Source organism: Mobula hypostoma, chromosome 15 (genome assembly GCF_963921235.1).
Source record: "Mobula hypostoma chromosome 15, sMobHyp1.1, whole genome shotgun sequence".
In the NCBI taxonomy this organism is placed as follows: Eukaryota; Metazoa; Chordata; class Chondrichthyes; order Myliobatiformes; family Myliobatidae; genus Mobula; species Mobula hypostoma.
Genome location: NC_086111.1, coordinates 61,710,835 through 61,728,839, shown reverse-complemented (window position 1 = coordinate 61,728,839; position 18,005 = coordinate 61,710,835). Strand labels below are relative to the sequence as shown.

The 18,005-nt window shown below is 42.4% G+C and overlaps 1 protein-coding gene and 1 long non-coding RNA gene across 2 annotated transcripts in view; one reads left to right on the top strand and one right to left on the bottom strand.

Moving 5' to 3' along the window:
- slc6a11b (solute carrier family 6 member 11b) overlaps positions 1-18,005 on the top strand; it is a 223,071-nt gene that overhangs the window by 27,309 nt on the left and 177,757 nt on the right. Inside the window, exon 6 of the mRNA XM_063068174.1 lies at positions 3,043-3,175. Within this exon, the coding sequence (XP_062924244.1) occupies positions 3,043-3,175 (133 nt within the window). The remainder of the gene's footprint in view (positions 1-3,042; positions 3,176-18,005) is intronic.
- Positions 3,342-18,005, bottom strand: part of LOC134356923 (uncharacterized) — a 38,339-nt gene continuing 23,675 nt past the window's right edge. Inside the window, exon 3 of the long non-coding RNA XR_010020464.1 lies at positions 3,342-6,510. This is a non-coding gene — a long non-coding RNA (uncharacterized LOC134356923). The remainder of the gene's footprint in view (positions 6,511-18,005) is intronic.

Here is an 18,005-nt window from a genome sequence, read left to right as displayed (position 1 = left end):
CCATCAGATGCCCTGGTTTTCTCCCACAGTCCAAAGAGATACTGGTTAGTAGGTTAATTGGTCATTGTAAATTGTCCTGTGACTTCTGGGCAGTACAGCTTGAAGGGCTGGAAGGGCTGTATGTCAATGAATTTTTTTAAAAATCTATCTGTCACTAAGGGGCTATTTGCAGCATTGATAGTTCTTGATTAGTAAGGGTGTCAAAGGTTATCGGAAGAAGGCAGGAGAATGGGGTTGAGGAGGATAATGAGTCAGTCATGGTGGAATGGCGGAGTCACCTGGTTACAGAGAAAATGTTTTATTTCCACGTGGACAGCACCAGAAGTCAATATTGAACCCTGTTTGCTGGATTTGTGAGACAGCAGCAATATTAACTCTGCCAACAGACCACTCATCTCCTTTGTTCCTAGCAGCACTAAATGAGGTAGGTTTAGAATATAAATGTTAGCTCAAAAAACTATGCCTCTTCAGCAGAGCACAGCATATCCCTCCTTATACCACTATCATTAAAATAAGCAACGGGTTCAAGGGGAGTGTAAAAGATCATGAGTGGAGCTCTACAAGGCTTGTCGGAACAGGTGATCCCACCTTGGTGAAGCTACAACACAGGACTAAAAGTGCACTAAGCAACCAAAGCACAAAGTTCTTTAAATAGTTAAGGGATGTCACAAACGATGTACCAGATCAAAGTTACACAGTTCTGTCATATCCTGCCAGGAATGGACCATTCAGATCAGAGCAGGATGAGGCCCCATGATCGTCCCAATCCCTGACGAGTAAACCCAGCTGGAGAGTACACAAGTAGGTTGAAATGAAGACTTTGGGCCCTGACAATATCTCATCAATAGTTTTCTTTGAGAGTGTTAGGGCATTTTCTAGATATATAATAAATATTAAGTTTAACAGCAGCCAATCTTCAGACATGAAGGTGAATGTTAGATTAAATTTGAAATTTAGATTAAATGTGAACACTAGTTGATTGAAAACCAGATTATGCTGATTAATATTCATTTTGGGTGCCTGGAGTGTGGGTGCAAAGAAGGAGGTGTGTGAAAAATATATGTAATTTAAAGGAAGCATTATAACTAGAATTGTCTTGCTGTTATCTTTGATCTTTAGCCTGTAAAATGTCTTGTAAGATTGGGTCAAGCAGGCTTCTTCCTCTGAGAGTGTCTCATTTTTTGAATAAAGTACTTCTGTATCCACTGGTTTTAGTGTCTCTCTGGTGACTTTGTTCACATTATAATAGAGGGCATACTCTGGAACTACCCACACCTCCAGCCATTATGCTGCAGTACAACCGTGCAATGTGGACAATTGTCAACTATTTCAACCATCAAGCAAGTGTTAGAAAGTGACTGAAATGCAAGAAACAGCAGGTTCCAAAAATAAAAACAGAAAATGCTCAACACGCAGTAGGACAGGAAGCATCTGCTGGAAGAGTAACAGTGATACCCGGACCAGATGAACTGCACCCTAGCGTCCTGAAGGAGATAGTGGTAGAGTTTGTGGAGGCATTAGTGTGATCTTTCAAGAATCATTGGACTCTGGCATAGTTCTGTAGGACTGGAAAATTGCAAATGTCACCCCACTTTAAGAAAGGAAATTATGGACTAGTTAGCCTGACCACAGTGGTTGGGAAGATGTTGGAGTCAGTTATTAAGGAGAGTACTTGGTGACATGGGACAAAGTCAACATGGTTTCCTTAAGGGAGAATCTTGCCTGATGAACCTATTGGAATTCTTTGAGGAGATTACAAGTAGGATAGATAAAGGGGATGTAGTGGATGCTGTATGTTTGGATTTTCAGAAGGCCTTTGACTAGGTGCCACATATGAGGCTCTAATTGGTGTTGGAGGTGACACATAATACACACATGAGCAAAAATTATGCAATAATCTTCAAATAGCAATGATGAATCTTTGACCAGAGGAACAAGATAATGAATTGTACTTTCCTTGGAAAAATTCTCATGTTTCTTCAAACATAAGAATTTTGCTCTTTGTCAAGTTTTTCAGGTGTGCATGTATCTCAGATAAACTTAACTTTGATAAACTTACAGTCATTAGTCCCCAACACTCTGGCATCCTTGGATTAATAAATAGTTGAACATGGTTGAAACATTGGAGAGTTTCAACCAATTCTGACCATCAAATTTAGAAAATATATGAAAGTCGTAGAGTGTAAAGAATACCAAAATGGTTCTATGGATGAGGGATTTCCACTAGAATGACTGAGTAGAGAAACGGGGATTCTCCTCGGAGCAAGGAAAATGAGAGAAAATTTCATAACAATATCCAAGGATATTACTGACTTGGACTACATGCAGACCCTTCCTTAAGGCAACCTAAATTTTATATTAATATGCTAAAGTCCTACATTTAAAAGCTATAAAACCTATATTGCATTTAGAATCAAGATTGCAGCTGGAGTTTAGAATCATCAAATTCAGTATCATATTATAGAAATCTATATTATATAAAATATTTAATATAGAATTATTGTAGAATAATAGATACATTATTATTATAAATAAACTTGTTACTTACTACATACACCAGATAGGGTGCAATCTGCAGTTACCTTATGAGGTAACCGTAGCCTTCAGCCAGGAGCAGATGTCATCAGGCGGTTCCCAACCTTCACCGAGTGTTTTGACCCTTAACCAAGACACTCTCCAGTTAGCGGGCCAGCAGTGGTGGCCAAATCACTGCCCATGGCTTCCAGCTTCCCTCCTCTCGCCTACTCGAAATCCAACAAGAGGCTCGTTCTGCCTCTTCTCCCATCCTACGAGCTGCTTGTTTTTTGCTCCTTTCATCCAGGCCCAGATCTGACAACAACCACCATTTAGGGTGTATTAACTTCATCGAATAAGTCACACCAATTAAGTGTATTTATAGAGATGTTATATATACTGTTTTCAGTTATAATTTCTGGCTAAAAATGACAGTTGCCAAATTGTTATCTGGTACTTTTTACAGCAGTTTATGAAAAATATATTTAAATATGTTTTTTTTGATAAAATGTTCTTGATAATTCTTAGACGTAGAGTGCTTGGATTATCAAAAGGAATTGAATATATTGGACACGTACGATGGGAACTGGCTCTGTGTCTTCTTGCTGCTTGGATAATTTGTTATTTCTGCATTTGGAAAGGACCAAAGTCCACTGGAAAGGTAAGCTTGAACCTTCATATTTAGTCCTATTAAAAACTTGAGACTGAACTACAGGCATCGTTCAATGCTGCTTTAAAAAGTAGATTGGAGAATCCAGTTCTCTGATAGGAATATGCGTTGGCTTCTTAGCAATGGTATTTAATAAAGTTTGACATCACTGAATCTAATTCTACTGCAAAATTAGTTATTTATTTTAGTTTGGATTAAAACTAATAAATGATATGCATTGCTTCCAAGTAAACACAATAGGAATATGCTAAGCTACTATCCGCCTACCTTATAAAATTGTACAACTTATGCAGAAATAACTGATTTTGTCTTTAAAACTATTTTCTTTTATACCTACCTCATTATTACTAGTTTTTAATCTGAAAGGTGATGGGTTATGTACAGTTTTCTCAGAGACTGGCATCTCTTATATTTAGTTTTGTTACTGTATTTGGTAGGCCCCACAATGCTATTATTCACTGCCATACTCCCCTCTTTAGGTGAAAATGAAGAATTACCACAACTGAGCATTTATTCATTGCTGTAATAAAAATAATCAATGGTTACAAATTTAATAGAGTAAACGGGTGTTCCCCATTTGCCAATTGAGGAACATCCCATTTTGTGCCTCGTTCCCTCTGGAGGCATATTAAGCACCAAGAAAACACATTCAATCGGAGAATTCTTGGCTAAAGTTGAAATATAATTGTCTAACTTATTGCTGTCATTGGTTGTTGGCCACTAAATTTAAATGGAAAGCTGTACATGTAACACAAAGTATTATGGATAAATATTTTTACAAGATGTATAGACATCAGGGAGGAGGTATAGGAACCCGAGAACATTTGCAGATGCGGAAAATCCAAAGCAACACCCACAAAATGCTGGAGGAACTTGGTAGGTCAGGCAGCATCTATGGAAAAGTGTAAACAGTTGATGTTTCAGGCTAAAACCCTTCAAGACCCTTCTTTGAGTCCTGAAGGAGATACAGGAGCCTGAAGGCACACTCTCAAAGATTCAGGAACAGCTTCTTCCCCTCTGCCATCAGATTTCTGAATGGACATTGAACCCATAAAGACTACCTCAATACTTTATTGCACTAATGTACTGCTGCTATACAACAACAAATTTCACAACAATTGCTGTTGATATTAAGCCTGATTCTGGTAATAATAATCAGAGTAGTGATAAAGCCAGTACCAAATTATAGCAATGTTATACTTGCTCAGGATCTCCAGCATCTCTTGTGTTTATGAGCAAATTTATTATTTGCTTCTGAATTCACAACAAATAATTGAGATGGGATGGTGTCTTAAATCAGAAACTTTTACAGCATTCGTAGTCAATGTCGAAGTAAATTTTATTATCAAAGTACATGTATGTCACCACTTACAACCCTGAGATTCTTTTTCCTGCGGGTATACTCTGCAAATCTATGGAATAGTGACTATAGCAGGGTCAATGAAATATCAACCAGAGTGCAGAACACAACTGTGCAAATGCAAATATAAACAAGTAGCAATAAATAATGAGAACATGAGATGACAAGGTAAAAATTCCTTTAAGTGAGATCCTTGGTCGTGGGAACATCTCAATGGATGGGCACTGAGAGTAGTTATCCCCATTTTGTTCAAGATCCTGATGGTTGAAGAGTAGTAACTGTTCTTGAACTTGGTGGTGCAGGTCCTGAGACTCTTGTGTCTTCTTAATAGGCAGTAAAGGAAGTTTATAATAATTAGCTGAAACCTCTTTGGTAGCACATTTAGAAATGAGTGTAAAGACACTCAGTCATCATACCTGTATAGAGGAGTGCATAAACCTTAGTTTAAGATAATTCCCCCTGTGTGTTTATAAGCACAACCCAGTCTGTGTTCCACATGGGATGTGCTGTGCTTTTTTTAAACAGTGGAAAAAAACAGGTTATGCTTGTCAAGCCTTTGGAATAAATAAGTTTGTTTGAATACTTTTGTAAGAATAATAGCAAAATGTGCAAACCAAGCAGACGTTATTTTTGGGCTGGCCTCATCTTCCTTACATTAACGCTAATTAAGTTGCTACTTTATCCATAAAATGGCACGCTCATTGGAGGGGGACAAATATCCTAGCAAGGAAATTTGCTTTTGCTGCAGGGAGGTCTTACAGTAGTTTTGACACAGGAGTGAGACCCGAGAAAGCAAAGTCAGTGAGAAGACAGAGGTGTAACGGCTAAAGAATGTAAGCATAGCTATCAGAATAACCATGTTTACAGTAAAAGGGTACAGAGTCATAGAAAAGTACAACACCAAAACAGGCCCTTTGGCCCATCTAGTCCATGCTGAGCCATTTATAATATAAGGCCACTGCTTTATAAGGCCACTGCTTTATAAGGCCACTGCTTTATAATACCACTGCTTTAAATTTCATTTATTTCAACGTATGCAGCTTAACAGGTACAGCAGATGAACCGAGAGTGTGGAATTCTTCTAGCGACTGGGGTATTGTGGCCATGAGAAAAAGGTGGCCGACAGAAGGGGAGGCTCAATTTTCTGGGATATCGATGTTCTGGGCATGACAGAAGGACTGATAGGAGTGGAGGGGTGTTGCCTTTTTGATAAGGAAAGACATAACTGTAGTGCTTACAGAAGATTCTCTTGAGGGATCATTGAAGGAGAATGTAGAAATAAGGGGATGGTCACCTTTGCAGGGCTATGTTATAGACACCACCCCAATAATCAGTGGGATCTTGAGAAGCACGTATATCAGGGAATTTGCATGAAATAGCTTCTGACAACCAGGCCCAGCCCCTAGCCTTCAAGTGTGGCTTAGCTAGTAGAGACAATTCTCCTTTTGTTAATTTTTTTTTTCATTTCTACTATTGTCAACTCAAACATCCATTTCTAACATACCCCGTTCTTAAAACATCAATCATTCTTTAATTTCTTTGTTTTAACTCCCATGTTTTCTTTTTAGCCAGTTTATGTCTTTTCCCCCCTTTCCACAAGCTAGACCATGTCCTTATCCTTGTGACAGATGATGGGTTGATTCCCAGTGAATCTGCTGACTCCTACAATTTGACTTTTGCTTCTCGGAGTGCACCGAGTTTCTGCCGTAGGCTTCTAAGCATCTTTTGTGTGCCCTTGACGGGACTGTTATCCAATTACACGGCTGTTCAGTCTGATGTTACCATAAGTTTTAGGATGTCATCAGGATTAAACGGTGACAGGATTTTCCTGAATGTGCAGCATTTTAAGTCTGTCAAAGTGGTGTCAGTTAACAAAAGATTCCTCCACTTCAGATCGTACAGGAATGCTGAACTGTTGTGCCCATTGACATATGGTCCCGTGAATGGTTACAAAGTTGAAACAGATCTGTATAAGACATTCAACACAGTTTTTATCAGTGCCAAGGAACATGAGTGGGATTAATATCATGTTGAACAAACAGATTTACAATAGGTATCTACAAAGACAAACAATCTTAAATTAGAATCTTATTCTCAGAATGGAAGATATATCATTTTAGTATGTAAAATTTATAAAATATATAAATGTGCAAGGATGGTTGGTAAAGAGACCATGGAGGCCATTTTTAGAGTATCAACTGCAAAGACACTGTTTCAAACTATGAAAATACTCTACACCAGTGTTTCCCAACTTTTTTTGCCCAACACCCCCCAAAGCTTTCATACTTGCCAAAGCCCTCTCTAAAGCACCTTCATACTTGCCAATGCCCCTCTTAGGCACAATATACTTTCCGGCATCTCCATAGTGTAAAAACATGTCTGCCAATTGCTAACATGAGAAAAATGATTCTGCTTTAAATTGTTACTTGTCTTTAAACCTAGCTTACACAGTACCTGTACGCTTTACAGCAGCTTCAATGTCAATGTGATCCATGAGTTTGATGGTTTTAGCAAGAATTGAAATATTTGATTCAAGTTGTGACAGCAAAAGTTTTGTCCCCACATGTAACAATGTCCAAGCGGTTTCTGTTTGTGAGTATGTGACTCACTGTACTGAAGCCTCTTTCAATAAGGTAGGAAGATGGAAAGGCAATGAAGAGCAGTTTAGCTCTTCTCCAAAGACCAGGAAACTTCATATGACAGTGCTGCCACACATCACAAAAACCACCATTTATGAAAAGCATTTTTGCTTCTTCATCATTCTGAATTTCAATGATTTCTTCTTGCAAGCTCTGTTCCTGTTCTTCCACTTTACAAAGAAATTGGTTTAATACCCAGCCCAGAATTTCCAGATCATTCAAATCCTTGAACATCCTTCTTCAGTAACTGCAGGTGTAAGCAGTACTCTTGCAAATCATCGTCTGTGAATGAAAGTGCCATACTTTACATGCAGGGAAACAATGTGTACATTTTCCCTCCAAAGTTTTGCTTATATATTTCCAATTTTCCCATAAAAGTGGACGTTGCACTTTTTCCCTGGATTCAATACAAATTCTCACCCTGCAGTTTCATGTTCATTTTGTTAAACAGATTGGCTAGGTATGCTCCATTTCCATGTAGAATATCAATCTTATTTCCCAAGCTGTTTTGGTGACTTTGAGCAAAAAATCAATCAGTGTCAAAAAGATCAAAGCAACATTTTAAGACAACCAACACACTTCAGTGTGAAGAAGCAAGCATTCAAACTCTTCTTTGTTATCTTGGCATAACTGGCAAAATATTCTGTTATTTAATGGATGAGCTTTAATTTTGTGGATATCAGATATTACATGAGTCATGCTTGAAATAAGTCACTGGCTGAGGTTCTTGGCTGTGAGATGTTGATGATCAACTGCACAATGGATTGCAAGGAGACTTGGGTGACCTGTTATATATGGCACTTCACCTAATGGAAAATAAATCACGCTCCTAAGTGGAATACTTTTATCCTCAACATACATTCTTAGCTCATCCTTGATTGATTCTCTGTTGATATTTGCTTAACTTTTTGCAAAAGAGAATCTCTTACATAAACGTTTCCGTTTTTGATCAACAATACTTATGCCATTAGCAAAGCCTTGTTTTCTTGCATAGTTGACTCATCCATTTGTATCCCAAGTTTTGTTTTTTGGTAGCTCTGTGCATACTCTTCACTTATTTCATCAGTATGATGTGCTACAGAGTTATTACTCAGAGGAATTGATTTTAACATACTCATATCCATATGGAGAACAGTGGTGACCATTTCTGATACACCAGGCATTATTAATCTTCAGCAACTGTGTGAGATTTTCCACACTTTGCTATCATTTTGGAAATGTCATAAGAAGCAATGGGACCACTATCAAGATCATTTTTAGCTTTCTTGGCAAATGACTCGTGTTTGCAATGCTTTTCAAATGCTTCTTTCATCTTCTCGAACTGAATAATAACATAAGGAGCCTTTTCAGGGTGTCTTTTACGGAAATGTTCCTGCAGTCCTAATGGTTTCTTGGTTTCATTAGACAGTACAGTATTACAAAACAAGACAAATGGAGCATCGCTGATCTGATGGAAATGGAATAAAACTATATTCCAGGTATGTAACATTGTACTGGCGTGCTTTCTGCAGTTTCTGTTTCCTAGTAGGGTTAGAATTCAAGGCTTCACCACCTTCACACTCATAGAGACTGCGCTGTATGTATTTATCCATCATTAAGAGGGTTAAAATAAAATGAAAAGCCTATCGGATATTGACGAAAAAATGAGTTGACACGGATGGAACGATGATAGCGGCACGCAAAAGAAGGGCAAGGCGAAGATGAAGACGGCCACAACAGTGAAAATTACGTTGACAAGGATTCAAATTGGAATCTGAGTGTTAGTTGGGATAGAGCTGGTGTTCGGCAGGCTACCTTTATACTCTTCCAGTTAGCATGATTGACCAATCTCTTAAGGTCTCATAATCTCCAAAAATGGTTCTTGACCGCACATATGATGCTGAAGTCGCTTTGAAATCCCTGGTGTTGGCAGGTTCACTGGTGGCCTCTATTTCACTATTTCGTTCTGGCCTAAGTTGTATCAGTGTGCGACCTGTTTTCCATAGATCTGTAGAGAACGTTGAGAGGGTGTACTTACCAACTGTTAAATTGCATGAACTCGTCAAGGGGAACTGTTGGGCACCTTGGTTGCTAATATATGCATCCCCAATAATGTCTGTTTGGTTGGTAAGGTCGGATGAGATTGCTGAGTTTCAGACTTGTTGTGATGATGAGTACTCACTGCCTGCAAATCTATAGTTCTTCCTGTATTCCAGCTCATTGTTCTTTTTTTCTGGAAGTGCCTGCTTTACTTATGGTTGGTCAGCTCTCATGTCTCAAGTTAGGGTGCTGCATACTGCTCCCCCAAGAAACTTGGACGCCTCCTGATGCCTTTTATTTACCCTAATGTCCCATTAGGACACATAACCGCTCCCTTGGGGGTGGTACCGTTCCCTTTGGGAATCACTAATGTCGAGGAATCTACTCAGGAAAAAGAAAAGCTGGATTTAGTGAACGAAGTGGGCCAACTAACTGAAGAAGAAGCTGGGGAACACTTTAGATCCAATAATCACGATTTTATTAGTTTTGTATTGATTATTATCATCATCATCATAATCATTATGTGCCATGTTATATGATGTGAGCGATCATGGTCTCATGGCCATGATGGTTCTTGTGCAAATTTTTCTACAGAAGTGGTTTGCCATTGCCTTCTGGACAGTATCTTTACAAAACTGGTGATCCCGGCCATTATCAATACTCTTCAGAGATTGTCTGCCTGGTGTCAGTGGTCACATAACCAGGACTTGTGATCTGCACCAGCTGCACACAGGAACCCAATTCACATGGCCCTGATTGTGTGGGGGGTGGGGTGGTGGTGTTAAGCTTGAGCTACAGTGCTAGCGAAATAAATTTTCTAATGTGGCATAAATAGGGCATGTAAATCAGACATGGACTGCGAAGTAAAGGTAGCTTTAGTCATGATATTGTGGGGAGTGGAACTCCAAATAATACGGAGAGCACAGTTCCGTATATACATATACAGATTGATTGGCAATGCAAAGGCTGTTCGATTAACGTTATGAATTACAGAAGCTAAGCTGGGTTCATATGCAGTTCACTTGTGATAAGCTATACTCTTAGTAAGAGGCAAAGTTAAAAATTCAGTCCTGTTTACAGCTTTGTATTAACAGAGAGTTTGTCTTATATCCTTGAGGTTAATTCTTACGAGATAAGCAACTGCAAGCATTTTTTCTAGGAACTGTCTTGGCTAAAAGCTAAGGCCATATCTCCCACAAACTAAGCTGCAAACTGGTTTCCGTACTCAAAAAAGCCAATATTAACCCTTTGTCTATCAAAATCTTTAACTCACACTATTTTCCTCCACAATCCCCTCCTTTTTGATCGCAAGTTGAGCCGTAAATATCAAGAGTTAGTGAATGGGGCCTCATAACCTGGTGGTAGGGGTCTCATTTTTAAACATCCCTCTTCATTATATTCCGTGTCAGACGTTTCAGCGTTAACATGAGGGAACATGGAAACAGGGTGATTAATCAAAGGGGGTATGGTTGCACATATGAGTCGAGTGGCTAAAACATATACTATTACTTTTTTCCTTCTTTCCCAATACACTGTCGGACTCCGCAAGAGAGGGCTGATCCAGCTTACTTAGTTCCGTGCACCCAGCCGGCTTTGCCTTGAACTTTACCTCCGTTAGTAGCACTTTGTAGGGTCCCTTCCAACTAGGAGAGAAGGAGTCTTTTCCAGTGATTTAATATATACATAATCACCTGGCTTAAATGGATGTGCATTTCCCTAACCAGGTTTGGGCAGGGTCGCCGTCACTTTTCCTTGAACAATAGCTTCACCTAGAGCTTTTGCTGTTTCCAGGTTTGTCTTATCAATCCACCAAAAGGGCCAATTTGGTGGTCCTGTTAACATGATTTCTCAAGGTATGTAGAGCGATCAGGCCATTTCAATCCTGCCTCCTGGCATACTTTGGCCAGAGTGTCTTTCAGTACACCACTCATCCTTGCCACCAATCCCAATGATTGTGGTTGGTAGAACACAAGCCACTCCCAGGAGAAATCCCCAGGCTTGCTTTAGTTAATTTCCTTGTAAAGTGTGTTCCTCCATCACTATTAAGCTTACAAGCAATTCCAAGTCAAGGAATAATTTCCTTCATCAGTAATATAATGTCTGTACTGGTGTTATCCTTTCATGTGGGAAAGGCCTCTATCCTTTTAGAAAACATGTCTACTATTACTAGCAGGTATTTATATCCCCCACTTCGTGCTGGCTGGTACAAAGTCTCTCTGCAGATTCATAAATGGTGTAGATGCAAGCTCCAGTGAGTGCAGATATCTCAGCGGCTTGGCGGATGTTCCAGGAGGGAAGGAGCGCACTTCCACTACCTCATGAGGAGTCACCACGGCACATTCAGCCAGTGTCTCAAGATCATTGGGTAGAAACGATGAACCATCAGTGAAAAGAATCAGATCTGGGTTATCTAAAGGGGTAGAACTCAAATCAGGACGAGCGGAAGTAGTGGCTTCTACAGTCAACGTACAATCATGCCATAGGATGTAACTGTGAATGGGAACAAGGGTGGCCAGATTAAGGGCGCGTGCTCTTTTAAAATCAAATTTGGCTTTGATAATAGCATGGTCTCATACCCTGCTCACCTCTCTGCTGCGAAGCATTGTGTTGCCGCTGAATTGAGGAGTAGCATTATTGTGTGAGGAGTCGATACACTGGAGGAGTGTCCCAATATTATAGGCATTGCCTTTTCGACCATTGCTGCTGTCGCCACCAGAGCTCGTGGGCAGCCACGCAGACCACGCACCACGGGCAGTATTGAGTGGAGTGATATGCCACTGGCCTTTACAAGCTACACACATCAAAGTTGCTGGTGAACGCTGCAGGCCAGGCAGCATCTCTAGGAAGAGGCGCAGTCGACGTTTCAGGCCGAGACCCTTCGTCAGGACTAACTGAAGGAAGAGTGAGTAAGGGATTTGAAAGTTGGAGGGGGAGGGGGAGATCCAAAATGATAGGAGAAGACAGGAGGGGGAGGGATGGAGCCGAGAGCTGGACAGGTGATTGGCAAAAGGGATACGAGAGGATCATGGGACAGGAGGTCCGGGAAGAAAGACAAGGCCAGGGGGGGACCCAGAGGATGGGCAAGAGGTATATTCAGGAGACAGAGGGAGAAAAAGGGGAGTGAGAGAAAGAATGTCTGCATAAAAATAAGTAACAGATGGGGTACGAGGGGGAGGTGGGGCCTTAGCGGAAGTTAGAGAAGTCGATGTTCATGCCATCAGGTTGGAGGCTACCCAGACGGAATATAAGGTGTTGTTCCTCCAACCTGAGTGTGGCTTCATTTTTACAGTAGAGGAGGCCGTGGATAGACGTGTCAGAATGGGAATGGGATGTGGAATTAAAATGTGTGGCCACTGGGAGATCCTGCTTTCTCTGGCGGACAGAGCGTAGATGTTCAGCAAAGCGGGTCTCCCAGTCTGCGTCGGGTCTCGCCAATATATAAAAGGCCACATCGGGAATACCGGACGCAGTATATCACCCCATTCGACTCACAGGTGAAGTGTTGCCTCACCTGGAAGGACTGTTTGGGGCCCTGAATGGTGGTAAGGGAGGAAGTGTAAGGGCATGTGTAGCACTTGTTCCGCTTACACGGATAAGTGCCAGGAAGGAGATCAGTGGGGAGGGATGGGGGGGACGAATGGATAAGGGAGTTGTGTAGGGAGCGATCCCTGCGGAATGCAGAGAGAGTGGGGGAGGGAAAGATGTGCTTAGTGGTGGGATCCCGTTGGAGGTGGCGGAAGTTACGGAGAATAATATGTTGGACCCGGAGGCTGGTGGGGTGGTAGGTGAGGACCAGGGGAACCCTATTCCTAGTGGGGTGGCGGGAGGATGGAGTGAGAGCAGGTGTGCGTGAAATGGGGGAGATGCGTTTAAGAGCTGAGTTGATAGTGGAGGAAGGGAAGCCCCTTTCTTTAAAAAAGGAAGACATCTCCCTCATCCTAGAATGAAAAGCTTCATCCTGAGAGCAGATGTGGTGGAGACGGAGGAATTGCGAGAAGGGGATGGCGTTTTTGCAAGAGACAGGGTGAGAAGAGGAATAGTCCAGATAGCTGTGAGAGTCAGAAGGCTTATAGTAAACATCAGTGGATAAACTGTCTCCAGAGACAGAGACAGACAGAAAGATCTAGAAAGGGGAGGGAGGTGTCAGAAATGGACCAGGTAAACTTGAGGGCAGGGTGAAAGTTGGAGGCAAAGTTAATAAAGTCAACGAGTTCTGCATGCGTGCAGGAAGCAGCGCCAATGCAGTCGTCGATGTAGCGAAGGAAAAGTGGGGGACAGATACCAGAATAGGCACGGAACATAGATTGTTCCACAAAACCAACAAAAAGGCAGGCATGGCTAGGACCCATATGGGTGCCCATAGCTACACCGTTAGTTTGGAGGAAGTGGGAGGAGCCAAAGGAGAAATTATTAAGAGTAAGGACTAATTCCACTAGACGGAGCAGAGTGGTGGTAGAGGGGAACTGATTAGGTCTGGAATCCAAAAAGAAGCGTAGAGCTTTGAGACCTTCCTGATGGGGGATGGAAGTATATAAGGACTGGACATCCATGGTGAAAATAAAGCGGTGGGGGCCAGGGAACTTAAAATCATCGAAAAGTTTAAGAGCGTGAGAAGTGTCACGAACATAGGTCGGAAGGGATTGAGCAGTGCTACACATGCCGACTCCCTTACCACCATTCAGGGCCCCAAACAGTCCTTCCAGGTGAGGCAACACTTCACCTGTGAGTCGACTGGGGTGATATACTGCATCCGGTGCTCCTGATGTGGCCTTTTATATATTGGCGAGACCCGACACAGACTGGGAGACCGCTTTGCTGAACATCTACGCTCTGTCCGCCAGAGAAAGCAGGATCTCCCAGTGGCCACACATTTTAATTCCACATCCCATTCCCATTCTGACATGTCTATCCACGGCCTCCTCTACTGTAAAAATGAAGCCACACTCAGGTTGGAGGAACAACACCTTATATTCCATCTGGGTAGCCTCCAACCTGATGGCATGAACATCGACTTCTCTAACTTCCGCTAATGCCCCACCTCCCCCTCGTACCCCATCTGTTACTTATTTTTATGCACACATTCTTTCTCTCACTCTCCTTTTTCTCCCTCTGTCCCTCTGAATATACCCCTTGCCCATCCTCTGAGTCCTCCTCCCTCTGTCTTTCTTCCCGGACCTCCTGTCCCATGATCCTCTTGTATCCCCTTTTGCCTATCACCTGTCCAGCTCTCGGCTCTATCCCTCCCCCTCCTGTCTTCTCCTATCATTTTGGATCTCCCCCTCCCCCTCCAACTTTCAAATCCCTTACTCACTCTTCCTTCAGTTAGTCCTGACGAAGGGTCTCGGCCTGAAATGTCGACTGCACCTCTTCCTAGAGATGCTGCCTGGCCTGCTGCGTTCACCAGCAACTTTGATGTGTGTTACTTGAATTTCCAGCATCTGCAGAATTCCTGTTGTTGGCCTTTACAAGCTTCCGTGTTCCTGAGTCTGCATGGCGCTCGCAAATTCCTCCTTTTCATTAGTATATAACTGGAAGGATTTTGAGCAGTCAAGAATGCCTAAGGAGCTGTTTTTTCCAGAGCCTCAAATGCCTTCTACATTTCAGGGGCCCATTGCATCTGCAGAATATAGCCAAATAGGTGACAGTTGTTTGGCAGAACTGTGACTTACGTAATGAGACTTGCTGTCCATGGACCGTCAGGTGGTTTAACAGTGTCAAGGTTCGGGCTTTGTTTTGTTGTCAAAGTATGCATGTGCATTACAACTCTGATACTTGTCTTCTCCGGATAGCCATGAAATGCACATGAAAAAGTAAAAGAAGCAAAATTCACAGACCCCAGAATCCCTATCCCCCTCCCCACAGAGAAAGAACAGTGACAATAACAATCTCCGACCTCCTCCTCTGTAGAAAAAAGCAGCAACAATACAATCCTCGACCCTTTCCCCCCAGAAAAAAAACAACAGCAGTACAATCCTTGACCCCTTCACTTGCAGAGAAAAAAAACAGCGACAATAGCAACACGTCCCCAACCCCTCCCACGCAGAAAAGAATCAACGATCAACCCCCTCACTCGCAAAAAAACAGCAACAGTAGCATCAAGAACCCCCTATCCCCCTCCCACCCACACACAAAGAACTTACACAGATCACCCACCCGCCAATCGGCCACAAGAAAGAAAATGCTGAGAAACTGAAGGAGACCAATATAAAGTACAGTCCAATCACGTAAATCTCAAGAGTATGGAACAGTTCTCGCGCCTGGACCGAACGGCGCCCACCATTGGGAGCGATCATTAACACTCTGGCCTCCATTGAGAGAGATTGCTGGCCAGGTCTGAGCACCTTCACCTCGGCTCTTCTGTCTTCCCCACTGCTTCGAGATGGAGTCGTTCATGACCTCATCTTCATTTTTTTTTCCCACGAGTCAGCTTGTGTGGTTCGGTCCTTTTCGAGTCCTCGACTCTGATCACCACCAGGCAGCTCTCTGAACATACCACAGCACTGGATCCTTTGATTGAAATCCAAACCGTATAGCACAGACTCCAGCAGTTTTTGTAACACAAGCAATACAAAAATAACAAGTAGAAGATATAGAAAAAGTGAAATAATTTAAAAGATTTGCTGCCTGGAGGATGTCACCCGAGGAATCATTGTTCGCTGGTGCCATCTTGACCGGTCTTTCTGGCAATCAGCCAGTATCTTGGACGCCAGCAACAGATCATCATCATATTATAAAATGACACTAGAGCCTGGCAACAGGAATGTACTCAAATCGTCTCGTACAGGAGCTGCATATACAGCTGGACTCTCAGTATTGCCCTGAGGCAACCTTGTCCAGGGGTACCGTTGTGCATTATACGTCAAGGCAAATGGGTATTGACTATCTCATGCAGTGGGACCCAGAAGAAGGCAGAGCAGAGGTCAGTCACTGTGTACCATCGAGATTCCAATGGTATAGAGGCTAAAATGACAATTGTGTCCAGTACAACCAGGAAAATGGGCTGTACTACCTGGTTGACAGCCTGCAAATCTTGCATAAACTACCATTCATCCTGCTTGCCTGGTCTTGGGATTGGCAATGCCCACAAAGATGGTCCATCACTTTCAGTCGTAGTGGGGGTCTTCCCTGTCTAAGGATACAAGAGATCCTGATAAGGAGAGTCTTAAGCGGATTTATCACTATCTCTCCAGTATCTGGACAAAATAGATTACACCAATCAGAAGGGTGCCCTGAATTTGCTCTTTTAACCATTTCACCATCAGATCCAGATCTTTGGGCTTAGTGGGGGCTTCATTCCCAGGGATAGGTGAGGTATGGAGTGGTCTCCTTCCAGGAGGTAACTTATCTGAGAAGGGTACAGCTTTATTTTGGCAACTGTCCCTTCAGGGCTAAAAAATATTTGGCCCTTAAAGCACACATTACAACAGTCTTCGTCTTGAGCCTCAGCTTTTCATAATATCCATCAGCAACCTGAAAGAGTGTGATACTTCAGGTCGCAAACAATTTTTTTAAAAGCTTGCACTCCTAAAGATCCATTCTGTTCCACTTATATTCCTGCACTCTTTTCCCACGCATCTTTAAATCGGGAAATGAAATCTGCCACAGACTCACCCTTTTTTTTTGTTGGCATCTTGTGACCTATGCTGTCTGCCCCTGCTAGGATTGTTTCTTTGGTCTGTTCTAACCATGTCTGTCAGCATACTGGGGTTGCCTTCATCTCCATGTGCATTCGGTACCCAATCATCACCTCCTACTATTGTTCAGGGTACCTGCGTATGGATTGTACTATCAGGCAGCTCACTTTCCCTGTGGCTATCGCTAGGTCCTGCTATAGAGGGAATGCAGAGGAGATTTACAAAGATGTTGCCTGGATTGGAGAAGGTGCTTTATGAGAACATGTTGAGTGAACTTGTCCCTTTCTCCTTGGAGGGACAGAGGATGAGAGGTGACCTGATAAGAGGTTTATAAGATGATGAGGGGCATTGATCCTGTGGATAATCAGAGGCTTTTTCCCAGGGTTGAAATGGCTAACACAAGGGGGCTTAGATTTAAGGTGCTTGGAAGTAGGTACAGGGAGGATGTCAGAGGTAGGTTTTTCACACAGGGGAGTGCTGGGTGCGTGGAATGCACTGCCAACGACGGTGGTGGAGGCCCATACAATAGGGTCTTTTAAGAGACTCTTAGATAGGTACATGGAGCTTAGAAAAATAGAGGGCTATGCGGTACGGAAATTCTAGGCAGTTTCTAGAGTAGATTTCTTGGTGAGCACAACATTGCGGGCTGAAGAGCCTGTAATATGCTCTAGATTTCTATGTTCTTATGTTCTATGTTCTATGTATCTCCACTTTGCCACCCAATAGTTATAATAGTTAATAAAAAGATCCATCAGGTCCACAGGTTAAAGTCTGACCTGGAGCAAGGCCAACTTTGAGGACGGTAGAAAGGATCCAGCTGGGGTCAACTGGGTGACTCTATTTAAAGGTAATGAATGAGTTGGCAACTGGGGGGCTTTTACAAGGGTGATACCAAGAGATCAGGAGCGGCATTTCCCTGTAAGACTCGAGTAGACAGGCCACATATATGAAACCTTGACTAACGAGATACCAAGGCGGTGGTCAAGCGCACATTGCTTTTAGGCAGCTGGGTATGAATGAATCACTCGATGATTATAGAAAGTTTAAGAGCAGGCTCAAGAGGGAAATCAGGAGAACAAAGAGAGTGTAGGATGGATTTGGCAGGTAGATTTAAAGATAGTCCCAAGAGTTTCTTCAGTTACCGTAGCAGTTAAAGGATGATTAAAGGG